This window comes from Bactrocera dorsalis, chromosome 1, assembly GCF_023373825.1.
Source record: "Bactrocera dorsalis isolate Fly_Bdor chromosome 1, ASM2337382v1, whole genome shotgun sequence".
Taxonomy (NCBI): Eukaryota; Metazoa; Arthropoda; class Insecta; order Diptera; family Tephritidae; genus Bactrocera; species Bactrocera dorsalis.
The window spans coordinates 63,577,868-63,601,489 of record NC_064303.1 but is presented as its reverse complement, the minus strand read 5'-3'; the positions used below and the strand labels follow the sequence as shown (position 1 = coordinate 63,601,489).

Here is a 23,622-nt window from a genome sequence, read left to right as displayed (position 1 = left end):
AAAATGGTAAGCGAAAACCTGATGGTATTTTTAATTACAATAATGCAAAAACTGGAGTTGATATATCCGACCAACTTGCATCATACTACAATTCGTTGCGCAAAACTGTAAAATGGTACAGGAAAATTTTCATAGAGTTGATTTGTGCAACGTCATGGTACATTCATAAGAAGTGGGGTACCAACCAGTACGATGTTTTAAAATTTAGAGAACTTATTATAGATTGTCTCCTGGATGAAATGCCTACGGTACCGCAAGCACCCAGAAGAAGTATACATTTTCTTCAGAAATATCCTGAAACCGCAAGACAGTCCCAGAAACGATGCCGTGAATGTTATAAAACGCTATCAGCTCAACGAAGCAAAAGTTTTGCTGAAAAGAGAACTAAAAAAGTTACAACGTTCAACGTTATTTTATGTAAAAAAAGTAATTCTGAATCAAAGACAGCGTAACCCACCGGTGGGTCACGCCGTCCTCAACGTGTTAATTCTTTTTTTTGTCTTATTTTACAATAAGCAAATATAATTATATCAAAAAATTGGTACTGATACTGAAATTGCAATTTGTCCTATTCATCACAATTCGCTTAAAGCTAGTATTACTTTACAACTTATTCAGTGCAGTTAAACTTATGATCTACGAGTAAATGGTAAGTCTAAGGGATGCAGCCTTTGCATACATCGAGTATCTTCACTGTTGTCAAGTAGTTAGTTAGTCTTTTTGATGTACTACGAATCGTTTTCGATTGACCTGAGAGTTTTATTTGCAGTTCCCCAAATTTGGATTCCGTATGACTACACCGGTTTTAAAATGCTTTTATGTAAGGTCACCTTGCTTTGAAACTAAGTTCCGATTTTTGACCCAGTAACTAGTAAATTTTTCTGGTCTTGATTTTTAGTTGATCTTGTTTGTTTTTTATGTCTTGCTGCCAGGTCAGTTATCTGTCTAAGTGTCCCTTGGAATGGTTGTTAATTAAGTTTGATGCAAGGGTAATCTGCAGTTTTCATGGTGAAGGTGTGCTGATTTTGCTGCATTTACCATGCATTCGTTCAATTGTTTTTGATAAGTTTCAGAAGCTTAAGATTATTATATGACGGTATCATCTGTGCATGTGGCACCAGTTATGCGGAACACGTGCTTCATATATGTCGCATGTTCCATCATTAATTTTAGCATAGGAATGTCTAATCTAATGACCTAAGAAATAGATAAAGTGAAGCTGGCACACAAAGCGATATTGCAACCACAAGCCACCTACCGGCGGCAAAAGCAAAAGTCGCACCTCTGAAAACGACAGGTCTACCACGACTTGAACTCTAAGGCGCTCTGCTATTAGCCAAGCTAGTTTCCATAGTGCAGACCCACTTGAACATGGCAAAATACAAGTTATATCTATGGTCCGTTTCCGAAATAGTTCTAGCCTGGTTGGAAAAACCACCTCATGCGTGGAAAACATATATTTCCAACAGAACGTCTCAAATACTTGACCTAGTAGGATCAGTCACTTGGCGACACGTAGCCAGTGCTGACAATCCTGCTGATCTAGGTACAAGAGGATGCAAACCTTTGCATCTCGGCACCTCCACCCTCTGGTGAAATGACCTCCAATGGTTAGCAGAATCTCCCGATTCTTGGTTCAGAAAGTCGAAAAATCGACACTTATCATGCAACCCTGGATTATACTGACATCCTTGAATGATTCTCATCGTTCCCCCGAGCACTCAGAGTAGTCGCCTATATGCTCAGATTCATAGAGCGACTCAATTATAAACTTAAAGGGGGAACCTAAAGGCGATATTTTGACGCACCAAGACTCGCAAAAGGCAAAAATTGCCCTTATCGTATCAACCCAAATGCGCTACTTTAGCCATATCATTATTAAGAGAACTGAAGCCGATTGATAAAAAGAGCTCACTCTTGGTATTAAATCCATTTCTAGACACGAAAAGTCTGCTTCGTGCGAATGGTCGACTTGCAAATTCAAGCCTAACATATAATGAACGCCACCCTATAATTATACCTGAAAGGTGTCCATTTGCCACCTTATTCATCGCATATATCCACACACTAATGCTCCATTCCGAACACGAGAAAACGGGTCTTTTTTTTCTTCAAATTGGTTACCTAAACGGTGAGTGCGGAAAAGGTGGCATATAGCACAAAAAAGGTGGTACATACACCAATACAGTTCTTAATACTGCTTAGCTAGGTATAACAAACTTCGTATACAAAGATATAAGTAGGCAGCAGCCAATACGTTACAATGTTTAGTTGGTAGGTGCGAATATCTTCAGTCTTTGAACTCCTCTACAGAATCTACTGGAACTTTCGATCTTCTTCGTGCATTAATACAATGCAATTTGCTGAGGCTTGGATTCTTTACAATGCTCATATGATCCATGCTCTCATAGTCGTTCATAAATTTAACGTATTGTGCTGTCAATTGTAATGTCGTAGTGTATGACTCGCCCAAACACGGCGGATCATCCTTGAAAGGGAGTTTGACAACTATTCTTCTTGATACGGTTGCATATCTGTTATTCACGAGTCCAAGCCTCTGGGATGGTAGTAACTTCTCCCAATTTTCACAACTTTTCCAATTTGGTCACTAAAGATTAATTAAAAATAAACAAGATGGTTTAATTATTTTATTACTGACAGTCTTATCGCGTCCCAATCCTTCTCCACCTGGCCTTTCCAACGGAGTGGAGGTCTTCCTGTTCTTTTGCTTTCTCCGACGGGTACTGCGACGAATAATTTCAGAGCTGGAGTGTTTTCGTCCATTCGGACGATATGACCTAGCCAGCGCAACCGCTGAACTTTGTCAATGTCGTCATCAGCTCATCGTTCTATCCCAGAACTTTTCTCTCGAAAACTCGTAACGCTGACTCATCAGATGTTGTGTCGATGCCTCTGCATTGACGCAGAGTCCAATTTTATTTGCATGATCCAAGCGTTGAGTAATGTTTAGCGACTTAAATCGTTCACAATTAAAAATCGTATGGTTGTTATTAAAACATAATTTGCGCGATATGCTAGAGCAGGAGAATGTGTAACCTTTTGGTTGACTGTTTGTTAACGCCTTGAACTGGCGAAGTACTACCAGACGTGTTATCGAGTTACGCCAAATATTGACAGGTTCTTTCCAAAACTGTTCCCACATACAGTAGCGTTCTGAAGTCTAGCGACTCCTTCCTTTTGTTGGTCTGTTCATCAGACTTCTGCAAGATTAAGTAAATTAGCATAGCTTGAAAAATTTGGCCGTCACTGCATAGTGATGTCAAACTGCTGGTCAAGTAGTGAATTTATTCTTTCCAAAATTAGTGTTTTGCTGCCATACCGTTCCTGCAATCGTTGTAATGCATTTGCGTAGTTTTCATTTGTTACCTGAAACGCATTTACAGTTTCAAAGGCTTGACCTTGGAGACAATTTCGGAAATGGTTCAGTGTTTTAATATTTGTTAAATTGAAATCGTGATCATTTATTTCCTTGAACGAGGTAATACATATAGTTGTGATAATTCGAACACTAGCCATCAAAAATAGGAAGCCTAAGTGGTGGAATTTTTGAACTTAATTGTACCACGCAAATTATATCTGAAAATGAATCTGCGATTGGATAACCAATTTAATCGTTATGTAAAGTTCTTCCAGGTCAGCACGTCCTCCGTCGTCAGCATCCAACCTTTCGATGTCAGTTTGAATTGAGAGAATCTCTTTAAAATATGAATCCAAGATGTCTAAACGGCATTTGTATTCAGTCACTGAAAGAACCTTTTCACCTGATCGTAAGCTTGCATAGATGATATATGTACATATTTAATACGCGTAACAATGTTTTGGTAGTGCGCTGTTGTTTTAGTTCGTTCAGAGACATTGTAGAACGGGATCTTCTATCTGCTTTTTTGTGGCTGCAAAATCATTTCGAATAAATATAGTTAACTTCTAGTAAGTAGCTAGGTATTAACAAATGATTAGTTAATTTATCGCAAAAAGGTATCAACGATGTTTATATGTATGAGATACAACAAACATGCACAGGTGATAGTAGGAAGTGATAATAAACGTAACGGCGGCAAGTGGATGTGCTGTGTGCGAGCGATGCTGGTGTGTCTAATGGTGAAAATCCAGTGACGATAATGTCCAACGATGCAGTCTAATACTGACCACCAAACTCCGAAATGATGTGCGAATAACGAAACATCTTACTCGAGCCCCACGTCGCACAGTGGGTAATAGGCGGCAAAAATATGCAATTTATAACTATCTAATTTTAACAAAATTTCATTCCAGTAGTGTTTCTAGACAACGAATATAGTTTAATTTATCACGTATTTGCTAATTGCCATTTCACTGACATGACAATGTAATTTTAAAGTCAAATAAAAATAGAACTCTTGAAAATTGTGAAAAATATTGAGAAACATATGAGAACAGACGTATGGGGTTTCGACGTTTTATGCAATAAGAAGTGACTTCAAAGTCCATCCTAATATATATTATAATATATTATAAAATAATTATTTTCATTTCATAGGCCTAATTCATGTCAATTTTGACAAAGTTTTAAAATTACACCATTTTTTAAAACTTTTACATAAAAATTATAGTTTTGACTATTAGCTACGTGTACCTACATTGTCTAGTTAGTCCTAATATTTTATGTACACTTTAAGGAATATGATAACGAAAAAATGAACTGCGGATACGTGCGGATAAGGTTCAAAGATAGCTATGAACGGTTGTTGTGTTGTTCACATATTGATAATTTAAAGTAGCGTTTGTCTAATTTCGAAATTCGTTGTGTAATAAAAACCTAACAGTTCTTAACAAGTGTGATTGTATAAATATATTTTGCAAATAATATGTGCAAAATGTGAAGTTGTTCGAAATGTGCTTAAAGACTTCGGATGTGATGTGTTGCCACCGTATTATAGAGTTCGGGAGGAAAAAAGGCATTGTTACGCTGAAAATATTACTATTACACCAATATCTACACAAGTTGATTTGCAAAGTTTACTTGATCACACAGCTAAAAGAATTATTTTGGCCGCCGAGAACTTCACAAATCTAGCTCATGTTCCAGAAATAATGACTCTAACATCGAAATGGGGTTGTGACGGTTCGTCAAATCAAAGTCAATACCACCAGTTCATACCTAAAGAATTTGATGGTATATCTGATACAAATTTATTTATGGTATCTATGGTGCCTTTAGTGCTTAAAACTAAAAACAAACAAAGCTTTTTCAATAACCACGCAAAGTACAAGCGATGTTACAGCAAGAAAAGAATTGATGAATTCCGAGTAATGACACTGTGAGGTGGTCAGGTGTTAGACAGAAGTTATTTGCAAAATTCTTCTCATTAAATACTATTCTAAAAACCATTTCAATACCTCTATATACCTTTTTTTGTTTGCAATATTTCTTTATTTATTGAATCTGCTTTTTGTTTTAAAAGCCTAACAATAAGTAATAAAATCTTCAATCTATTTAAAAACTAGACAAGCTCAAGCTGGTGATTGAGCTGTTTTGGTGATACGTTGCTCTTTAGTACGCAGGCATTTCTCTTCTCTTAAGGCATGCTTGATCGCAGGAATGTGCCAGAGCATTAGCCAAAGGGTTGGGGTGATCTCTTAGTTTTGCTATATATTTCATTCTGCTGTTATCTGCTTCTTTCTTTACTATAGGAATACCAAGATCTTTATCGATATTTTCATTATGCATGTACCATGGTGAACATGTGGTTGTTCTAAATGTTTTTGATGATTCTTTAGGCTAAGTTTGGGGTTTTTATTTAAAAGCTAATTTGCAGCTCTTATCTTCATGCAAGTTATTTTACTCGCTATGTATTTACTCCCCATAATCAATAGACTTGGGCCTAAAATACTGCCTTGGGGTATACCAGCCCTTATCTGTCGTTCATCAGATATGAAATATCCAGCTTTTACCATAAATTATCAATTTTTTAAATAAGACTCCAATCTTTTATACAATTCTAAAGGTAGAAAGTTGTTAGTTTTATATAAAAGGCCTTCATGTCACACCTCATCAAATGCCTGAGCCACATCTAGAAATGTAGATATACTATCTGTGCTCAAATGCTTTTCTTATCTCGTTAGTAATTATATTAACTTGCTATATGTTTTTCACGAAACCCGAATTGGTGCGTTCGTATTATATAATTTTCGTAGAAGAAAGAAGACATGTTTGATAGCAACACTTTTTCAAATATTTTAGAAAGACAGGGTAAAAGACTGATTGGTTTATATGAAGGCGGCTGTGTTAAATCTTTATCATTCTTGTCTATCAAAATAATCAGCGACTTTTTCCAAGAAATTAAATAGTATCCGAGACTCAGAATTGCATTAAAGAGCAAAGAGAGCTCCTCTACAGCAACATTTGGCAACTCAATTAGCATTTGTGGCGTAATATTATCATATCCTGGTGACTTCTTTAGGATAAGTTCTTTTATGATTCTAAAAATTTCAGGGGGTGTAGTCTTAAAAGGCGAATGGAGTCATGTGTACATAGAAGTTCACGCAAATGAGGAAGGTTCTCTGATCACCATTCACTTGGGAGTGGCCAGAAACGATTCTTCGACATATAGCTCAAGAAGCCCACGACTTCTGGTGTTTGACCAAGTAACCTCTAGCAAGCCTAAAAACATCCGTTTGCAGGTGAGCTAAAGTGAGAAGGCAAAACATCCCCTCAACAGGGCTGTGCGGTGGGTTTGGGACCCGCCACGAGATGGACGGGCCAAGGATTGAGCGGGTAGGTTCTTGTGGCATTTACTACAGTGGCCATATAAAGGAGCGCAAATTTGGTGTGGGATTCGTGATGGGAGAGAGACTCCGTTGCCGAGTACTATCATTCCCTCCGGTGGATGAGCGTCTAGCCACAATCCACACCAAAGCGAGATTTTTCAACATATCGCTGATTTGCGCACATGACCCCACAAAAGAGAAGGACGATGTGACCAAGGCTGCCTTTTATAAGCACTTGGAGCACACCTATAAAAGCTGTCCCCGGTCTCGATGTCAAAAGACCTCAAGCTTGGCACCTTTAACGCCACGGTGGGCAAAGAAGATATCTTTGGTGCAACAGTCAGTAAATTCAGCTTCCTCGAGGAAACATATAGTGCAAGATTCCACCACAAGAAATTACATCAAGCTACCCGGCGGTCTACGGATCGAAAAGCCACTAACCAGATCAATCATGTTGTGATAGACGGAAAACACGTCTCCGTTGTTCTAGACGTGCCTACGCTTCGAGTTCCTAACTCGACTCGAACCACTATCTTGATGCACTCAAGATTTGCACCCGCTTCTGTGTAGCAGAAAAAACACACTTCTCCAGCCTGCTGAATGGCAGTAAATGCATAACGCCAGGAGAAGGTGAACCCGCTTCCCCAATCGGTGACGATGATGTTCCATTTCCCGACCATGAAAAAGTTCGAATAGTAATTGCCCGCATGAAAAACAACAAAGCGCCGGCCGAGCTATTCAAACTTTGTAAAATATGGTCGAACGATTTCAAAGCTGCTTTCGACAGCACGAAAAGGGGCTGCCTTTATGCAGCGATGTCTGAATTTGATATCCCCGCCAAACTACTACGGCTGTGTAAGCTGACGTTGAGCAACAACAAATCCTCCGCTAGGATTGGAAAGGACCTCTCCGAGCTGTTCGATACCAAACGATGTTTCAGACAAGGTGACTTTCTATTGTGCGACATCTTCAACCTACTTCTGGAGAAAATAATTCGAGCTGCAGAACTAAACCGAGAAGTTACAATCTTCTATAAGAGTGTACAGTTGCTGGCGTATGCTGATGATATTGACACCATTGGCCTTAACAACCATTAGTTCTGCTTTCTCCAGAATTGATAAGGCAGCGAAGCAAATGGGTCTGGCAGTGAACGACGGTAAAACGAAATAAGTCCTGTCATCAAAAAAAAAGTCGTCGCGCCCGGAACTAGGCACCCACGTCACTGTTGACAGTCATAACTTTGAAGTCGTAAATGATTTCGTCTATCTTAGAACCAGCATCAACACGAACAAAAACGTCAGCTTCGAAATCCAATGCAGGATATCTTTTGCCAAATGCTACTTTACTACTACTTTAGACTGAGGAGGCAATTGAGAAGTAAAGTCCTCTCTCGACGTACAGAAACCAAACTTAATACGTCACTCATAATTCCCGTCCTGCTTTGTGGTACAGAGGCTTGGACGATGACAACAACTGATGAGTCGACGTTGCGATTTTTCGAGAGAAAAGTTCTGCGAAAGATTCATGGTCCTTTGCGAGTTGGTGCGGCGAGTATCGTATTCGATGAAACGAAGAGATATACGACGACATTGACAAAGTTCAGCGAATTGAAAGACAGCGGCTATAATGGCTAGGTCATCTCGCCCGAATGGACGAAAACACTCCAGCTCTTAAAGTATACGACGCAGTACCCCCGGGTAGGTAGAGGAAGACCTCCCTCCTCTTGGAGTCTCCAATTGGCTCCACCTTGCGAAAAGAAGAATTGACTGGCGCGCTGTTGTTAACTCGGCTATATCCGCGTAAGCGGTTTCTACGCGGATTCTGAAAAATTGGAGTGATTCGTTAGCTGTGTTGGGTGAGCTGGACAGCTTAAAGTTGTTCTTTGGGCAATTAGATTGAAATACCTTTTCTAGGTGATTTGCAAAACAATTAGCCTTTTCCTCGTCGCTTCGAGGCCAATTTCCACCCAAGTGCCGTATAGGCATGTTGGAGTCATTTGATGGCTTCATGGACTTTTGGGATTTCCAAAGACAATTTCGTTTGCTTGAATTTGAACACAGCTTCTTAACACACATTTCAGTGCTGAATTCTTCCTCGCGTTTAAGCGCGTGTATAGCGGATTTCAATTGAAACTGAGTGAAAAGGGATGGATTTATCTGCCATTTTCGTCTTGCACGCCTTTTTTCATTTACAAGCCTTTCTATTTCACTATTAGTAATTTTTCTGAAACCAAGTGGCTTATAGCTTTTGTTTGGTGTTGCTAAGATAGCTACATTAGTTATTACATCATTGAGTTCTCTTATGCTTTCGTCAATATCTCTTCCTGTACAGTAGAGGCCCGTTAATCCGGATCAATTAAAACCGACCCCTATCCGGAATATAAGGGAATCCGGATTACCAAAGACGTAAGTATCAGAACTATGTATTAAGAAAAAATATTTATAAATTTCTGTTTGTTTATTATAACAAATAATACACATGTTCCAAAAAAAAAACTTAAAACAATCCATTGAAAATAAATGTTAGAAATTTGTATGGATTAAGCGGTGTAATATAAATTCTAAATTTAATTGAAAAAATCGGTTAATTTTGTTTGGCGAACGCTTTTTTGTTTAGCCTCCATTGCTTGCTGCCGTAGCATTCCAAGAATACAGAAACTGTCCGATTCAACGTTATTTTCCTCAGACCATTATATATAGGTGCTGAAGCTTTTAATAGCGTCTTCATGTTTAGCTTTTGGTTCATTGTTTTCGACTTCCTCAACGGAGGAATCGTCGTCACTATGGAGGGGCAAATGGTCGTTATCTCCAATAAGCCATTCACTTATTTCAGATTGTGGCAGTTGGTGATTGTTATTATCCATTCTCTGCAACAAAGCTCCTATTTCTGTTAGCTCTTGTGCATCTTCACGTGCATCTTCACGTGCATATTAACTATATCGTTATTCCCTGTATAGGGAGGAATTTTTTGCCAATATTTTGCTACTGTATCAGAGGACAGGTTCTCCCAAGAATTGGTCCATTGGTTGGATAAGAGCTATACAGGTAGGTGGAAGAAATACGGTTATAATTTTACCATCATCGCTCGTAAACTGCTCAACCGATGCGTGAGAAGAAGCATTATCAACTTGTAAAATAGCTTTTCCATCTAGGTTGTTGTCCGCTTGAAAATCCTTTACTTGTTTGACAAACGACTCGTGAAAAAAATCGTACGAAAATTGTTGAAGTCATCCAGGCATTTTTTGTCGAGTAATTTTCAACTGGAAGATCGCTACAGTTCTTAAAAGCTTCGGGATTTTCCGTTTTTCCAATGACCACCATTTTAAGTTTATGTTTGCACAAGCAAGAAATGTTACTCTCTCTTTTGAGGTTTTTTTCCCTGGAGCTCTTCTTTCTACAGCAGACTCCCATGTTTGATTAGGAAGTAATTTCCAGAATAATGCGGATTCACATAAGTATGAAACAAAGCGCACGCATAAGTGGCGAAATAAAGTGTAAAAGCGAATGTAGTGAATAATAAACATGTGATCCGGATTAGAGAATACGGATAGAGAATGTCGGTTCGGATTACAAGGGACATAATAGAAATTTTTAATTTTTACCCCTGTCCGGATTACAGTGAAATCAGGATTAGGCCGTGTCCGGATTAGCGGGCCTGTATTTATTTTGTACTCAACGATAATGTGGCTACTAACGTATCTATATACATATATAAAAGAAAGTGATGTTAGTTACTACGCTTATAACTGGAGAACGCCTGGACCGATTTCGGTGATTACCACCAATTCGGACAGGTCTCCGCCCAAACAAGGAGAATAATTAAGAAAATTCTGGAAAATTTTCCGAAAAAAAAAATTATGAAGAAAATAAATTTTCAAATAGCAACCCACGCAAGATGCAATGACATATGTGACTTGAGTTTAGTGACATAAATATCGGCATTTTCTTAAGCTTTTATCGGCTTTCGTTAGTTACTGTAATTCAATTTGATTTAATACATTAATTTGAAACGATATATTAGACGTGTTTTATTGGTAATTTTATGTTCACGGCTATTGTGAAAATTGCAAGCGAAAAGTGATTGATGAAATGCTCATTGTAAATGGTTATGGTCTTTGTTATTGCGTGCTCATCGATAATCAACCCAAACGTTAATTTCGGGTTGTTCAATTAATTTTTAGGTGGAATACTTTGAAAATCAATTCGAGTTTGCTGTTCATTTCATTCTGATTAATCATATTGGTGTGGAATTCTATTTTCAAACGGTAAGTTGCCAAGAAAGATGTTTAGTTTGTGAGGTTATGACATTTGAGCACATGTTTTGTGTGTTCATTTCTCAGTGTAATTCAGAATGCCACGAGCCAAAAGATCTAATCTTTCGCATCGAACGCGAAATGCAAATAGAGGTCGGAATATTGCCTATCAATTGACGACGGATGAACAAGAAATCGCACGAGAACAGCGCCGTGTTATTATGGCCCGACTTCGTGCATCACAAACACAAGAAGAAAGACAGGCGGAAAATGAAACGGCTCAGTTAACAATGAGAAATCGTCGGGCAAATGAAACAACTCAAGAACGTAATCTAATTCAACGCATAAGAAGAAATGCTTCAATTGTTGATTTGGATAGAGTAGCGTTTCATTACGATTGCAGAATTGACTACAGCTCGCATCCTTCCGTTAAAATTCAACCAATGGAGGTTGTGTGCAACCATTGCGGCGCATTGAAGTTCGCTGGAGAAACACCTGGACTGTGCTGTCTCAGTGGCAAGGTTAAATTACCACCATTGCCCTTGCCAACAGAGCCATTGCGTTCTTTGCTTACTGGTGAAACACCAGAATCACGTCATTTTCTGTCGAACGCTCAGAAATACAACGGATGCTTTCAAATGACTTCATTTGGAGCAGATATTATTCACGAACGTGGATTCAATCCGACATTCAAGGTAATAAATTAACTGATCATTTTCTTTTGATGCACAAAAAATATTGAATCTAATTTTGTAATTGACTCTACAGATCCAAGGCCAAATTCACCATCGAATTGGATCATTGCTATCACTTGAAGACGCACAACATAAATTCCTTCAAATTTATTTCATGGGCAATGTGGAACATCAACTTGATCAGCGCCAAACAATCAATACGGAAATGAGAAGAGGAATTCTTCGCGATTTGCAGCAGCTGCTTCATGAACATCATGCATTGGTTCGGTTATTCAAAACTGCGTTGGATGGCCAATTGATGACTATACAGTCGTGATCAGAGCGGATAAACGACCTGTTGGAACGCACGAACGCCAATTTAACGCTCCAACAATAGATGAGGTTGCAGTTGTGATTGTTGGCGAAAACCGGGAATCACGCGATATTGTGCTCACACATCGGGACTCTGGGCAATTGCAACGAATATCCGAAACTCATCGTTCATACGATGCATTGCAATACCCACTGATGTTTTGGCAAGGAGACGATGGATATTATATCAACATCAATATGATAAATCCATCGACCCGTAAGAATAGATATCATAATAATTTTCATTACAATATGACACTAATGTCACTGATATCATTTTAGGTGAGGAAACTACCAGGAAGGTCAGCGGAATGAATTTTTACGCGTATCGTTTGATGATTCGCCAAAATGTTGACAACGATTTGCTTCGATTTCGGCGATTGTTTCAGCAATTTTGCGTCGATATGTATGCCAAAATAGAAGCGGAGCGCCTCTTTTTTATCACTTTAAATCAAACCAAACCACGTACGGAGCAGTACATTCATTTACGCGATGCAATTAGCACCGAAGGAAATGCGTCTGATTTTGGTCGGTTGACTATTTTACCGGCGACGTTCGTTGGCAGTCCACGTCCTATGCATGAATATATGCAAGATGCAATGCCGTATGTGCGTCATTACGGTCGCCCAGACCTGTTCATCACCTTCACGTGCAATCCTTAGTGGATAGAAATTGTTCAACTGCTGCTTCCTGGCCAAACATCAAGTGATCGGCACGGTATCAGGCAAAAAATCCGGTCGCTCATGCACTATATTTTTAGGCATCGTGTCTTTGGGGATACTCGATGTTGGATGCATTCCATTGAATGGCAAAAAAGAGGCTTACCGCATGCGCACATTCTGATTTGGTTAGTCGAAAGAATACAGACAGACCAAATTGATGACATCATATTTGCCGAGATTCCTGATCCCGAAACCGATCCAGACCTGCATGATGTCGTAATTACAAACATGATTCATGGACCGTGTGGCGCCATTAACCCACAATCACCGTGCATGGTCGACGGCAAGTTTTCCAAGCGTTATCCACGAAATTTGACTGCTGATACCATCACTTGCAAAGATGGTTATCCACTGTATCGACGTCGATCTTCTGATGATGGCGGTAGAACAATCACAGTCAAAGTGAAAGGAAATGATTTCGTGGTCGACAACTCTTGGGTTGTTCCGTATTCGCCACTTCTTTTCAAAACATTCAGGGCGCATTGCAACGTGGAGTATTGTAATTCAGTGAAGTCCACGAAGGGCAGTGACATGGCGGCTTTTGGTCTTCAAGCTCCTGACCCCAATGATGAAATCACGCGCTATCAAATTGGTCGATACGTATGCTGCAATGAGGCGATTTGGCGTATATTCTCATTTCCCATTCATGAACGCTATCCGAGTGTTACAAATTTGACAGTGCATCTGGAGAACGATTAACGAGTTTATTTCACCCCATCCGGATGTGCGTTCTACTGAAGCTCTTGGCCGTATTTATACAGTTCATCCGAAAAATGATGAATGCTTTTACTTACGACTATTGCTGGTGAATGTTCGTGGCCCGACATCATTTGAATCACTTCGAACTGTCAATGGTGTAGTGCTGCCAACATTTCGTGTTGCATGTCAGGAGCTCAATTTGCTGGAAAACGATACGCATTGGGACACGACAATCGCTGAAGCAACTGTTTCCGCATCTTCAAATCAGATACGCATCGTCTGGGACGAATGCACAATGTCGCATAAACGCGCGTTAGAAGCTCTGAATCGCACTATGAAAGATCTGCGTAATGACGCAAGACATTTTGGGGGTGCATTGATTTTACTCTCAGGCGATTTCCGGCAAACACTACCAGTAATACCACGATCAACCGCTGCCGATGAGATCAATGCTTGCCTCAAATCATCAACATTGTGGCGTTATGTGTGGAAACTTCAGCTGACGACAAACATGCGAGTTGCATTGCTAAACGAATCATCTGCCGAACTGTTCTCCAATCAACTGCTAACTATCGGTAATGGTCGTGTTTCTGTCGACGCATCGAATTAATTCATTTCGTTCCCGCCAAATTTTTGCAATTTCGTCTCAACGAAAGAGGAGCTCATCAACAAAGTGTTTCCGAACATCATTGCTAACCACAAAAACTACGATTGGTTGGGTGAAAGAGTAATTTTAGCAAAGAACAAGGATGTGGATCACTTAAACTTCAAAATTCAAAATCAAATCGTTGGGACACTGCATTCCTTCAATCGACTGTGTAACAAACGAAGACGAAACTACCAACTACCCAACAGAGTTCTTGAATTCATTGGATGTGCTTGGCTTGCCACCGCACAATTTACAATTGAAGGTTGGTTCAGTCGTCATCATGTTTCGCAATCTCAACCAACCAAAATTATGCAACGGAACGCGTTTAGCGGTCACAAAACTCATGGCCAATGTGATTCACGCGAGACTACTAAAAGGAAAATTCAAAGGTGAGGAAGTTCTCATTCCGAGAATTCCAATGATCCCAACCGATATGCCATTCGAGTTTAAGCGAATCCAATTTCGCCATTCGCCATGACAATTAATAAATCACATCACCTGAATCTGGAAAATGCATGTTTTTCACACGGACAACTGTATGTCGCATGTTCCCGTGTCGGAAAACCATCTGCTTTGATCGTTTTCGCACCTGACAACAAAACGAAAAATATCGTTTATCACAGAGTGCTTCAATAAAAAGTTTTGTTTTAAAAAGGTGTATTATTCTGAAACGCAAGGTTATACAGCACTTCTTTTTAATTTCTAAACTAATTGTGCCTACGTCTTCAAATTCGTCTGAAGCATTCAAGGATATTCCCCAAATTCCGTGTCATCAATTAAAATATTATGGAGAATACAATAAATCTTAATCCATTTATTACAGAATTTCAGTATTTCTTTATTGCGGATAGCCATTTTCAATACCTTTAGGCTACAGAAGCCGAATGCACCAAAGCTACTCCAACACTATACTTACTGGGATGTAAATTAAACTTTTTCCTTTTTTCTGATTCAAGTTGTTGAGCATTACCATACCATACTTCTTTACGGAGTTATTATAATATTGTTAAGTGGATATGCAGAATTAACAGCAAGCCTTTTCTGTTCCGAAAAACAATTACAGCAGTTTTTAAAAATGAACAATTTCTTAACCACAGTAACCAACAACCACATCGCGAATCTTCATCTGGTAGCCGCACACTACTCATTACACTGTGATAGCTTTTTTCAAAAAAAAAAAAGACAAGACCATATTCGACGGTTTCCCCCTATTTCGGGTCCTACGAATCGAACTGCATCATTACTTTTTAGAATTAACATCATGGTTTCATACAAAAATTTTTGTTGAAGTTTTTCATCAAAGTGGCCCATTGTAAGAGAAAGGCACATTTTCTTCGGTCTCTAACTTTTTTAATGTTGACTTTTTTGGTAAACCTTCTTTGGCAAAGCTTCTCAGAATAAGTCCGTCTTTAAGTTCTTAGATGACTGTAAACCCCAAAATCAATGTTTTTTGTGTCCTTATAGCCAATATGTCGAAAAAACTGAAATTTAATCCATTTTTTTATGTTTTTTCCCTCACGTTTCGTCAATATTTTAATTTACCCTTTGATACTTATACATTAAGTGACATCATGTAATAGTATGAAACTTAAGCAAAGACAACTTTCTGAGCAAACTAACCATTAGAAAAAAAACTTAACAAAATTTGTATTTTTTAAAAAAGCTACACTAACTATGTTTGTGTGCTGTTTTATTTTTTTTGTATCTTATAAGTGTTATCAATAAGTATCATAAGTTTGTACACAATATTTAAATTAAATTTAATAAGACTCATCTATCAATGTCCAAGACAAATCAGCAAGCAACGAGTCAAGCTTTTAACCACTGCACTGATATAACAACAAGTATCGTTTGAAAGAAACGTTAAATGCTTGCCTAAGAGTCAAAATTTAAGCATAGATTGCAGTAGTTAATTTGACTTTGACTTCGCGGAAACAACATTGTTTTAGTGCCCTGTATATTAAGAAAATAAATTAAAATGAATAAGTGTCCAATTGGCCTATCGTAGTTCTGCTACGTATGTGGAACATTTACAAGCCCTCGGAGTAGACGCAAAATATCTTCGGGAACTGCCGGCATCTACGAGGAATAGTTCGATTTGCCCGTTATAAGAGACGTAGATTGGGTGCCAAATACCATTTGCACGCAATGCAACAACAACCTGCATAACTGGTCAAAAAGACTGTGCCTAAAAATGGGGTTCGGCATCCCAATGATTTGGATAGATCCACAATTGCATCATACTGGTAACTGCTACGCGTGCAAGAACAAATTTGCAAGACTCAAAAAAAACACAGTTTACAAAATTGTTCAATCTGCCCAGCTACCAGTATCTCACTCAGAAAATGTTCCAATACCAAGACGTCCAAGTCCAACTGACAGATACATATATTTCGCCAACATTTTCCACCGAGCCTACAGATCTACTCTCAATGTATAACCCAACCGAAGTTGAAAGCCCATGTCGTCATGTCGAATGTCGAAAAAACTGAAATTTAAACCATTTTGTTAATGTTTTACCCTCACCTTTCGTCAATATTTTAATTTACCCTTTGATACTTATATTGTGTACAAATCAGCAAGCAACGAGTCAAGCTTTTTGCCGCTGTACCAATGCTCAAGGGGGGCGGCGACTTGGTGAAATCTTTCTCCATGCTCATCGGATTCAGTCGGAACTTGCTGCTCAAAATGGTCCTTGTGATGGTGAAGGAAATGAATTTTTAAGGACATATTCACACCTATTTCTTCAAAAGCGTCTACCATGTCATCCACATATTTTTTCCAATCTTCAGACTGGTGCACTCCTAAGCAATGGTTTATATCGGTCATAACGGAGTTCCAGGCAATTTTTTCATTTGGCCTTAGAAGTTCTCCGAATTTTGCGTTCTTCGTAAGTTTTCTTATATCGGGGCCATTGAGAACTTCTTCTTCTTCTTCACTGGCGTAGACACCGCTTACGCGATTATAGCCGAGTCAACAACAGCGCGCCAATCGTTTCTTCTCTTCGCTACGTGGCGCCAATTGGATATTCCAAGCGAGGCCAGGTCCTTCTCCACTTGGTCCTTCCACCGGAGTGGAGGTCTTCCTCTTCCTCTGCTTCCCGCGGCGGGTACTGCGTCGAATACTTTCAGAGCTGGAGTGTTTTCATCCATCCGGACAACATGACCTAGCCAGCGTAGCCGCTGTCTTTTAATTCGCTGAACTATGTCAATGTCGTCGTATATCTCGTACAGCTCATCGTTCCATCGGATGCGGTATTCGCCGTGGCCAACGCGCAAAGGACCATAAATCTTCCGCAGAACTTTTCTCTCGAAAACTCGCAACGTCGACTCATCGGTTGTTGTCATCGTCCAAGCCTCTGCACCATATAGCAGGACGGGAATTATGAGCGACTTATAGAGTTTGGTTTTTGTTCGTCGAGAGAGGACTTTACTTTTCAATTGCCTACTCAGTCCGAAGTAGCACCTGTTGGCAAGAGTAATCCTGCGTTGGATTTCTAGGCTGACATTGTTGGTGGTGTTAATGCTGGTTCCTAAATAGACGAAATTATCTACAACTTCAAAGTTATGACTGTCAACAGTGACGTGAGTGCCAAGTCGCGAGTGCGACGACTGTTTGTTTGATGACAGGAGATATTTCGTCTTGCCCTCGTTCACTGCCAGACCCATTTGCGTTGCTTCCTTGTTCAGTCTGGAGAAAGCAGAACTAACGGCGCGGGTGTTGAGACCGATGATATCAATATCATCGGCATACGCCAGCAGCTGTACACTCTTATAAAAGATTGTACCTGCTCGATTCAGTTCTGCAGCTCTAATAATTTTCTCCAGCAGCAGATTGAAAAAGTCGCACGATAGGGAGTCGCCTTGTCTGAAACCTCGTTTGGTATCGAACGGCTCGGAGAGGTCCTTCCCGATCCTGACGGAGCTTTTCGTGTTGCTCAACGTCAGTTTACACAGCCGTATTAGTTTTGCGGGGATACCAAATTCAGACATCGCGGCATAAATGCAGCTCCTTTTCGTGCTGTCGAAAGCAGCTTTGAAATCGACGAATAGGTGGTGTGTGTCGATTCTCCTTTCACGGGTCTTTTCCAAGATTTGGCGCATGGTGAATATCTGGTCGGTTGTTGATTTACCAGGTCTGAAGCCACACTGATAAGGTTCAATCAGTTTGTTGACGGTGGGCTTTAATCTTTCACACAATACGCTCGATAGAACCTTGTACGCGATGTTGAGGAGGCTAATCCCACGGTAGTTGGCGCAGATTGTGGGGTCTCCTTTTTTATGGATTGGGCATAGCACACTTAAATTCCAATCGTTGGGCATGCTCTCATCCGACCATATTTTGCAAAGAAGCTGATGCATGCTCCTTATCAGTTCTTCGCCGCCGTGTTTGAATAGCTCGGCCGGCAATCCGTCGGCCCCTGCCGCTTTGTTGTTCTTCAGGCGGGCAACTGCTATTCGAACTTCGTCATGGCCGGGCAATGGAACGTCTGCTCTATCGTCATCGATTGGGGAATCGGGTTCGCCTTCTCCTGGTGCTATGTGTTCACTACCATTCAGCAGGCTGGAGAAGTGTTCCCTCCATAATCTAAGTATGCTCTGGGCATCCGTGGCTAGATCACCTTTGGGGGTTCTACAGGAGTATGCTCCGGTCTTGAAACCTTCTGTAAGTCGCCGCATTTTTTCGTAGAATTTTCGAGCATTACCCCTGTCGGCCAGCTTATCAAGCTGTTCGTACTCACGCATTTCGGCCTCTTTCTTCTTCTGTCTGCAAATGCGTCTCGCTTCCCTCTTCAACTCTCGGTATCTATCCCATCCCGCACGTGTTGTGGTCGATCGTAACGTTGCGAGGTAGGCAGCCTGTTTTCTCTCCGCTGCGACACGGCACTCCTCGTCGTACCAGCTGTTCTTTTGCACTTTCCGAAAACCAATGGTTTCGGTTGCAGCTGTACGTAAGGAGTTTGAAATGCCGTCCCACAGTTCCCTTATACCGAGTTGTTGACAAGTGCTCTCAGAGAGCAGGAGTGCAAGCCGAGTAGAAAATCGTTCGGCTGTCTGTTGTGATTGCGGCTTTTCGACGTCGAACCTTCCTTGTGTTTGTTTTCGTGCGTTTTTTGCTGCACAGAGGCGGGTGCGAATCTTGGCTGCAACAAGATAGTGGTCCGAGTCGATGTTAGGACCTCGGAGCGCACGCACATCTAAAACACTGGAGACGTGTCTTCCGTCTATCACAACATTATCGATCTGGTTGGTGGTTTTTCGATCCGGAGACAGCCAGGTAGCTTGATGTATCTTCTTATGCTGGAATCTAGTACTACAGATAACCATATTTCGGGCCCCGGCGAAGTCGATCAGCCTCAACCCATTTGGGGATGTTTCCTCGTGGAGGCTGAATTTACCGACCGTAGTGCCAAAGATACCTTCTTTGCCCACCCTGGCGTTGAAGTCGCCAAGCACGATTTTGACATCGTGGCGGGGGCATCTCTCATAAGTGCGCTCCAAGCACTCATAAAAAGCATCTTTGGTCACATCGTCCTTCTCTTCCGTCGAGGCGTGGGCGCAAATCAGCGATATGTTGAAGAACCTCGCTTTGATGCGGATTGTGGCTAGACGTTCATTCTCCGGAGTGAATGATAGTACTCGGCGACGGAGTCTCTCTCCCACCACGAATCCAACACCAAACTTGCGCTCCTTTATATGGCCACTGTAGTAAATGTCACAAGGACCTACTCGTCTCTGTCCTTGTCCCGTCCATCGCATTTCTTGGACGGCGGTGATGTCAGCCTTTATCTTTACGAGGACATCTACCAGCTGGGCAGCGGCACCTTCCCAATTAAGGGACCGGACATTCCAGGTGCATGCCCTCAAATCATAGTCCTTATTTCGTTTGCCATGGTCGTCATCAAAAGGGGGGTCTCTCATCCGAGGCTGTGTTTTCTTTTTCATTGGGGGTGTTTTTTTTACGTGGCGGGTCCCAAACCCAGCGCACAACCCTAAGTAGGGGATATTTCGCCTTCTCACTTTAGCTCGCCTTCAAACGGATGTTCTTAGGCTACCCAGAGGATACTGAGGCCATTGAGAACACTTGAAAATAATGTATCAACATAACATTCGTTGTATTAAAAGACTTAAAATACCTTCTTTTATTTTCGCAACACTTAGTCTTGGAAATATTTCTGTCAAACATTTAAAAGCTTCGGCATCTCGATTTATTGCTTTTATGAAATTTTTGACAATTCCCAATTTTATGTGCAGTGGTGGTAGCAAATTGTTATTAGCTGGTATCAGCGGAATATGGATAACATTTGCCACATTTAAATGAAATTCTGTGCGAAGCTTCCAATCACGCATTCTGTATTGGTTTCCGCGGTACCTTGTGTCCCAATGACAAATGAAGCACATATTTTTTGTGTATCCTGTCTGCAAACCAGTAAGCAAGGCGATAGCTTTTAAATCCGCACATATCTTCCATTGATGCTTCTGATACTGAACTCTGTCCAAAATTAATTTCATTGCTTCGTATATTTCCTTTGTGTTGGAGCTTATGGCGATTGGAACCGGATTTTTTGTGTTATCCACATACAGCAATCCTGCTTTTAAACTATTTTTCGACGAGTCAATAAACAAGCGCCATTGCTCTGCTTTGTACTCACAGTTCATGTATTGCATAAGACCAGGAATATTTTTACAATACGAAAAAGTATTTTCGCCATTAACCTCAAAGAAATCTAAAAGCTCCTCCTGTCTTTTGTGGTATCCATACACCTTCACATCTTTAGACAATATATTTACTGATCGAAGATGGTGTGCTAGGCAAATCGCTGGTTTTTGTGATAATTTCAGCTGTCGTACCATCGTATTCAAACGGGCTTGGGAAATCTCCAAGTGACGACATGGGCTTTCAACTTGGGTTGGGTTATACATTGAGAGTAGATCTGTAGGCTCGGTGGAAAATGTTGGCGAAATATATGTATCTGTCAGTTGGACTTGGACGTCTTGGTATTGGAACATTTTCTGAGTGAGATACTGGTAGCTGGGCAGATTGAACAATTTTGTAAACTGTGGTTTTTTTGAGTCTTGCAAATTTGTTCTTGCATGCGTAGCAGTTACCAGTATGATGCCCTTGTGGATCTATCCAAATCATTGGGATGCCGAACCCCATTTTTAGGCACAGTCTTTTTGACCAGTTATGCAGGTTGTTGTTGCATTGCGTGCAAATGGTATTTGGCACCCAATCTACGTCACTTATAACGGGCAAATCGAACTATTCCTCGTAGATGCCGGCAGTTCCCGAAGATATTTTGCGTCTACTCCGAGGGCTTGTAAATTTTCCACATACGTAGCAGAACTACGATAGGCCAATTGGACACTTATTCATTTTAATTTATTTTCTTAATATACAAGGCACTAAAACAATGTTGTTTCCGCGACGTCAAAGTCAAATTAACTACTGCAACCTATGCTTAAATTTTGACTCTTAGGCAAGCATTTAACGTTTCTTTCAAACGATACTTGTTGTTATATCAGTGCAGTGGTTAAAAGTTTGACTCGTTGCTTGCTGATTTGTGTTGGACATTGATAGATGAGTCTTATTAAATTTAATTTAAATATTGTGTACAAACTTATGATACTTATTGATAACACTTATAAGATACAAAAAAAATAAAACAGCACACAAACATAGTTAGTGTAGCTTTTTTAAAAAATACAAATTTTGTTAAGTTTTTTTTCTAATGGTTAGTTTGCTCAGAAAGTTGTCTTTGCTTAAGTTTCATACTATTACAAGATGTCACTTAATGTATAAGTATCAAAGGGTAAATTAAAATATTGACGAAACGTGAGGGAAAAAACATAAAAAAAATGGATTAAATTTCAGTTTTTTCGACATATTTGCTATAAGGATCCAAAAAACATTGATTTTGGGGTTTACAGTCATCTAAGAACTTAAAGACGGACTTATTCTGAGAAGCTTTGCCAAAGAAAGTTTACCAAAAAAGTCAACATTAAAAAAGTTAGAGACCGAAGAAAATGTGCCTTTCTCTTTCAATGGGCCACTTTGATGAAAAACTTCAACAAAAATTTTTGTATGAAACCATAATTGTAACTCAAAAAAGTAATGATGCAGTTCGATTCGTAGGACCCGAAATAGGGGGAAACCGTCGAATTTGGTCTTGTCTTTGTCTTTTTTTTCGACTATCACAGTGTTATTTAAGAAAATATATGTATGTATATGACATCCAATGCAAAATGGCAGTTCACTGAAAGTTTTTCGCATTATTTCAGAGCGTTCTGCCTAATCTGGTCAGTACATATGTATGTATATTGGTGCACTGGCTTCAAGAAACAACTAAAAATCGTACTTGTTATTTTGGAAATTTCAACGATTAACAAATGGCGTAGAAATGTGCATTAACAGTTTACAAGCTGTAACAAATTTAACGAACAACGAATAACACATACTCGTAGCAATACTACGAGTAAAACCCTTATTGTTATACGAGGGTTGCTATATATATTTGTGGCTTAATAATGTAAATAGGCATATTTATCAACGAAAATGTTTTTTTTTTTTCGTTGGATTTGGCTCGTCTTGGAAGACCCACACGGTCGATTGCTGTTTTGTTTCGGGCTCATACGCATAGATCCATGATTCGTCACCGGTCTTATAAACGTCTTTTGAAGCACCGCGATCGAATTTTTTTAGCATTTCTTTACACCAATCCACACGAGCCTTTTTTGAGCGATTGTCAAATGCCAGGTGTTCATGTAATATCGAATGTATGCTGGTGGGAGAAATGCATAGGCATGCCTCTATCTGAAGGTATGTTACATGACGGTCTTGCATTATCAGTTCACGTACGGCATCGATGTCTTCTGGCACAATGGCTGTTTTCGGACGACCTTCACGGAATTCGTCTTTAAGCGAGCGTCGGCCACGATTGAATTCGTTGTACGAGTTTTTCACAGTGCTATAGGATGGTGCTTCATAGCCATACAAAGATTTTAGTTCATCGATGCACTCTTGTCGTGATAATCCACGTCGAAAGTTGTGAAAAATGATCGCACGAAAATGTTCACGAGTTAATTCCATTTTTTGGCCGAGATGAATTTTTTAATTCCCTGTAAATAAAACAATTCACGATTAAATGACAAAACGTTCTGAGTGATGTTATGCTAAAAAATGTCAAACTTTCCAATGGAAATGTCAGATTGCACCTGGCAACACTTAGTGTTGCCTACGTCAGAAATATATATAGCAGCCTACGTATCAGTGAAAGAAGCAAAGTTGTGATCCAGGAAAATTAAACTTTTACGCTTTAAAATTTCAAAACAATGCATTTTGACTAATTGATTAATAGAAGAGTACATATGTATATATGTATTGCTGAGAACTGCTTAAGCCAATATGTTTTTAAGATTTGTCGAATGTAAGTGTTATACAAAGAATTATGCAACCAATAAAGCTCAAGGTAACTAATGAAATACA

At 39.9% G+C, this 23,622-nt stretch overlaps 1 protein-coding gene across 3 annotated transcripts in view; it reads right to left on the bottom strand.

Annotated features, from left to right (window-relative positions):
- LOC105224287 (junctophilin-1) overlaps positions 1–23,622 on the bottom strand; it is a 159,805-nt gene that overhangs the window by 17,920 nt on the left and 118,263 nt on the right. Inside the window, exon 8 of one of the 3 annotated variants that reach the window (XM_049462443.1) lies at positions 2,717–3,911. The exons of the other annotated variants lie outside the window; for them this stretch is intronic. Coding sequence (XP_049318400.1) covers positions 3,894–3,911 — 18 coding nt within the window. The 3' untranslated portion in view covers positions 2,717–3,893. Of the gene's footprint in view, positions 1–2,716; positions 3,912–23,622 lie in introns of those variants that run through there. 3 annotated transcript variants of the gene reach the window in all.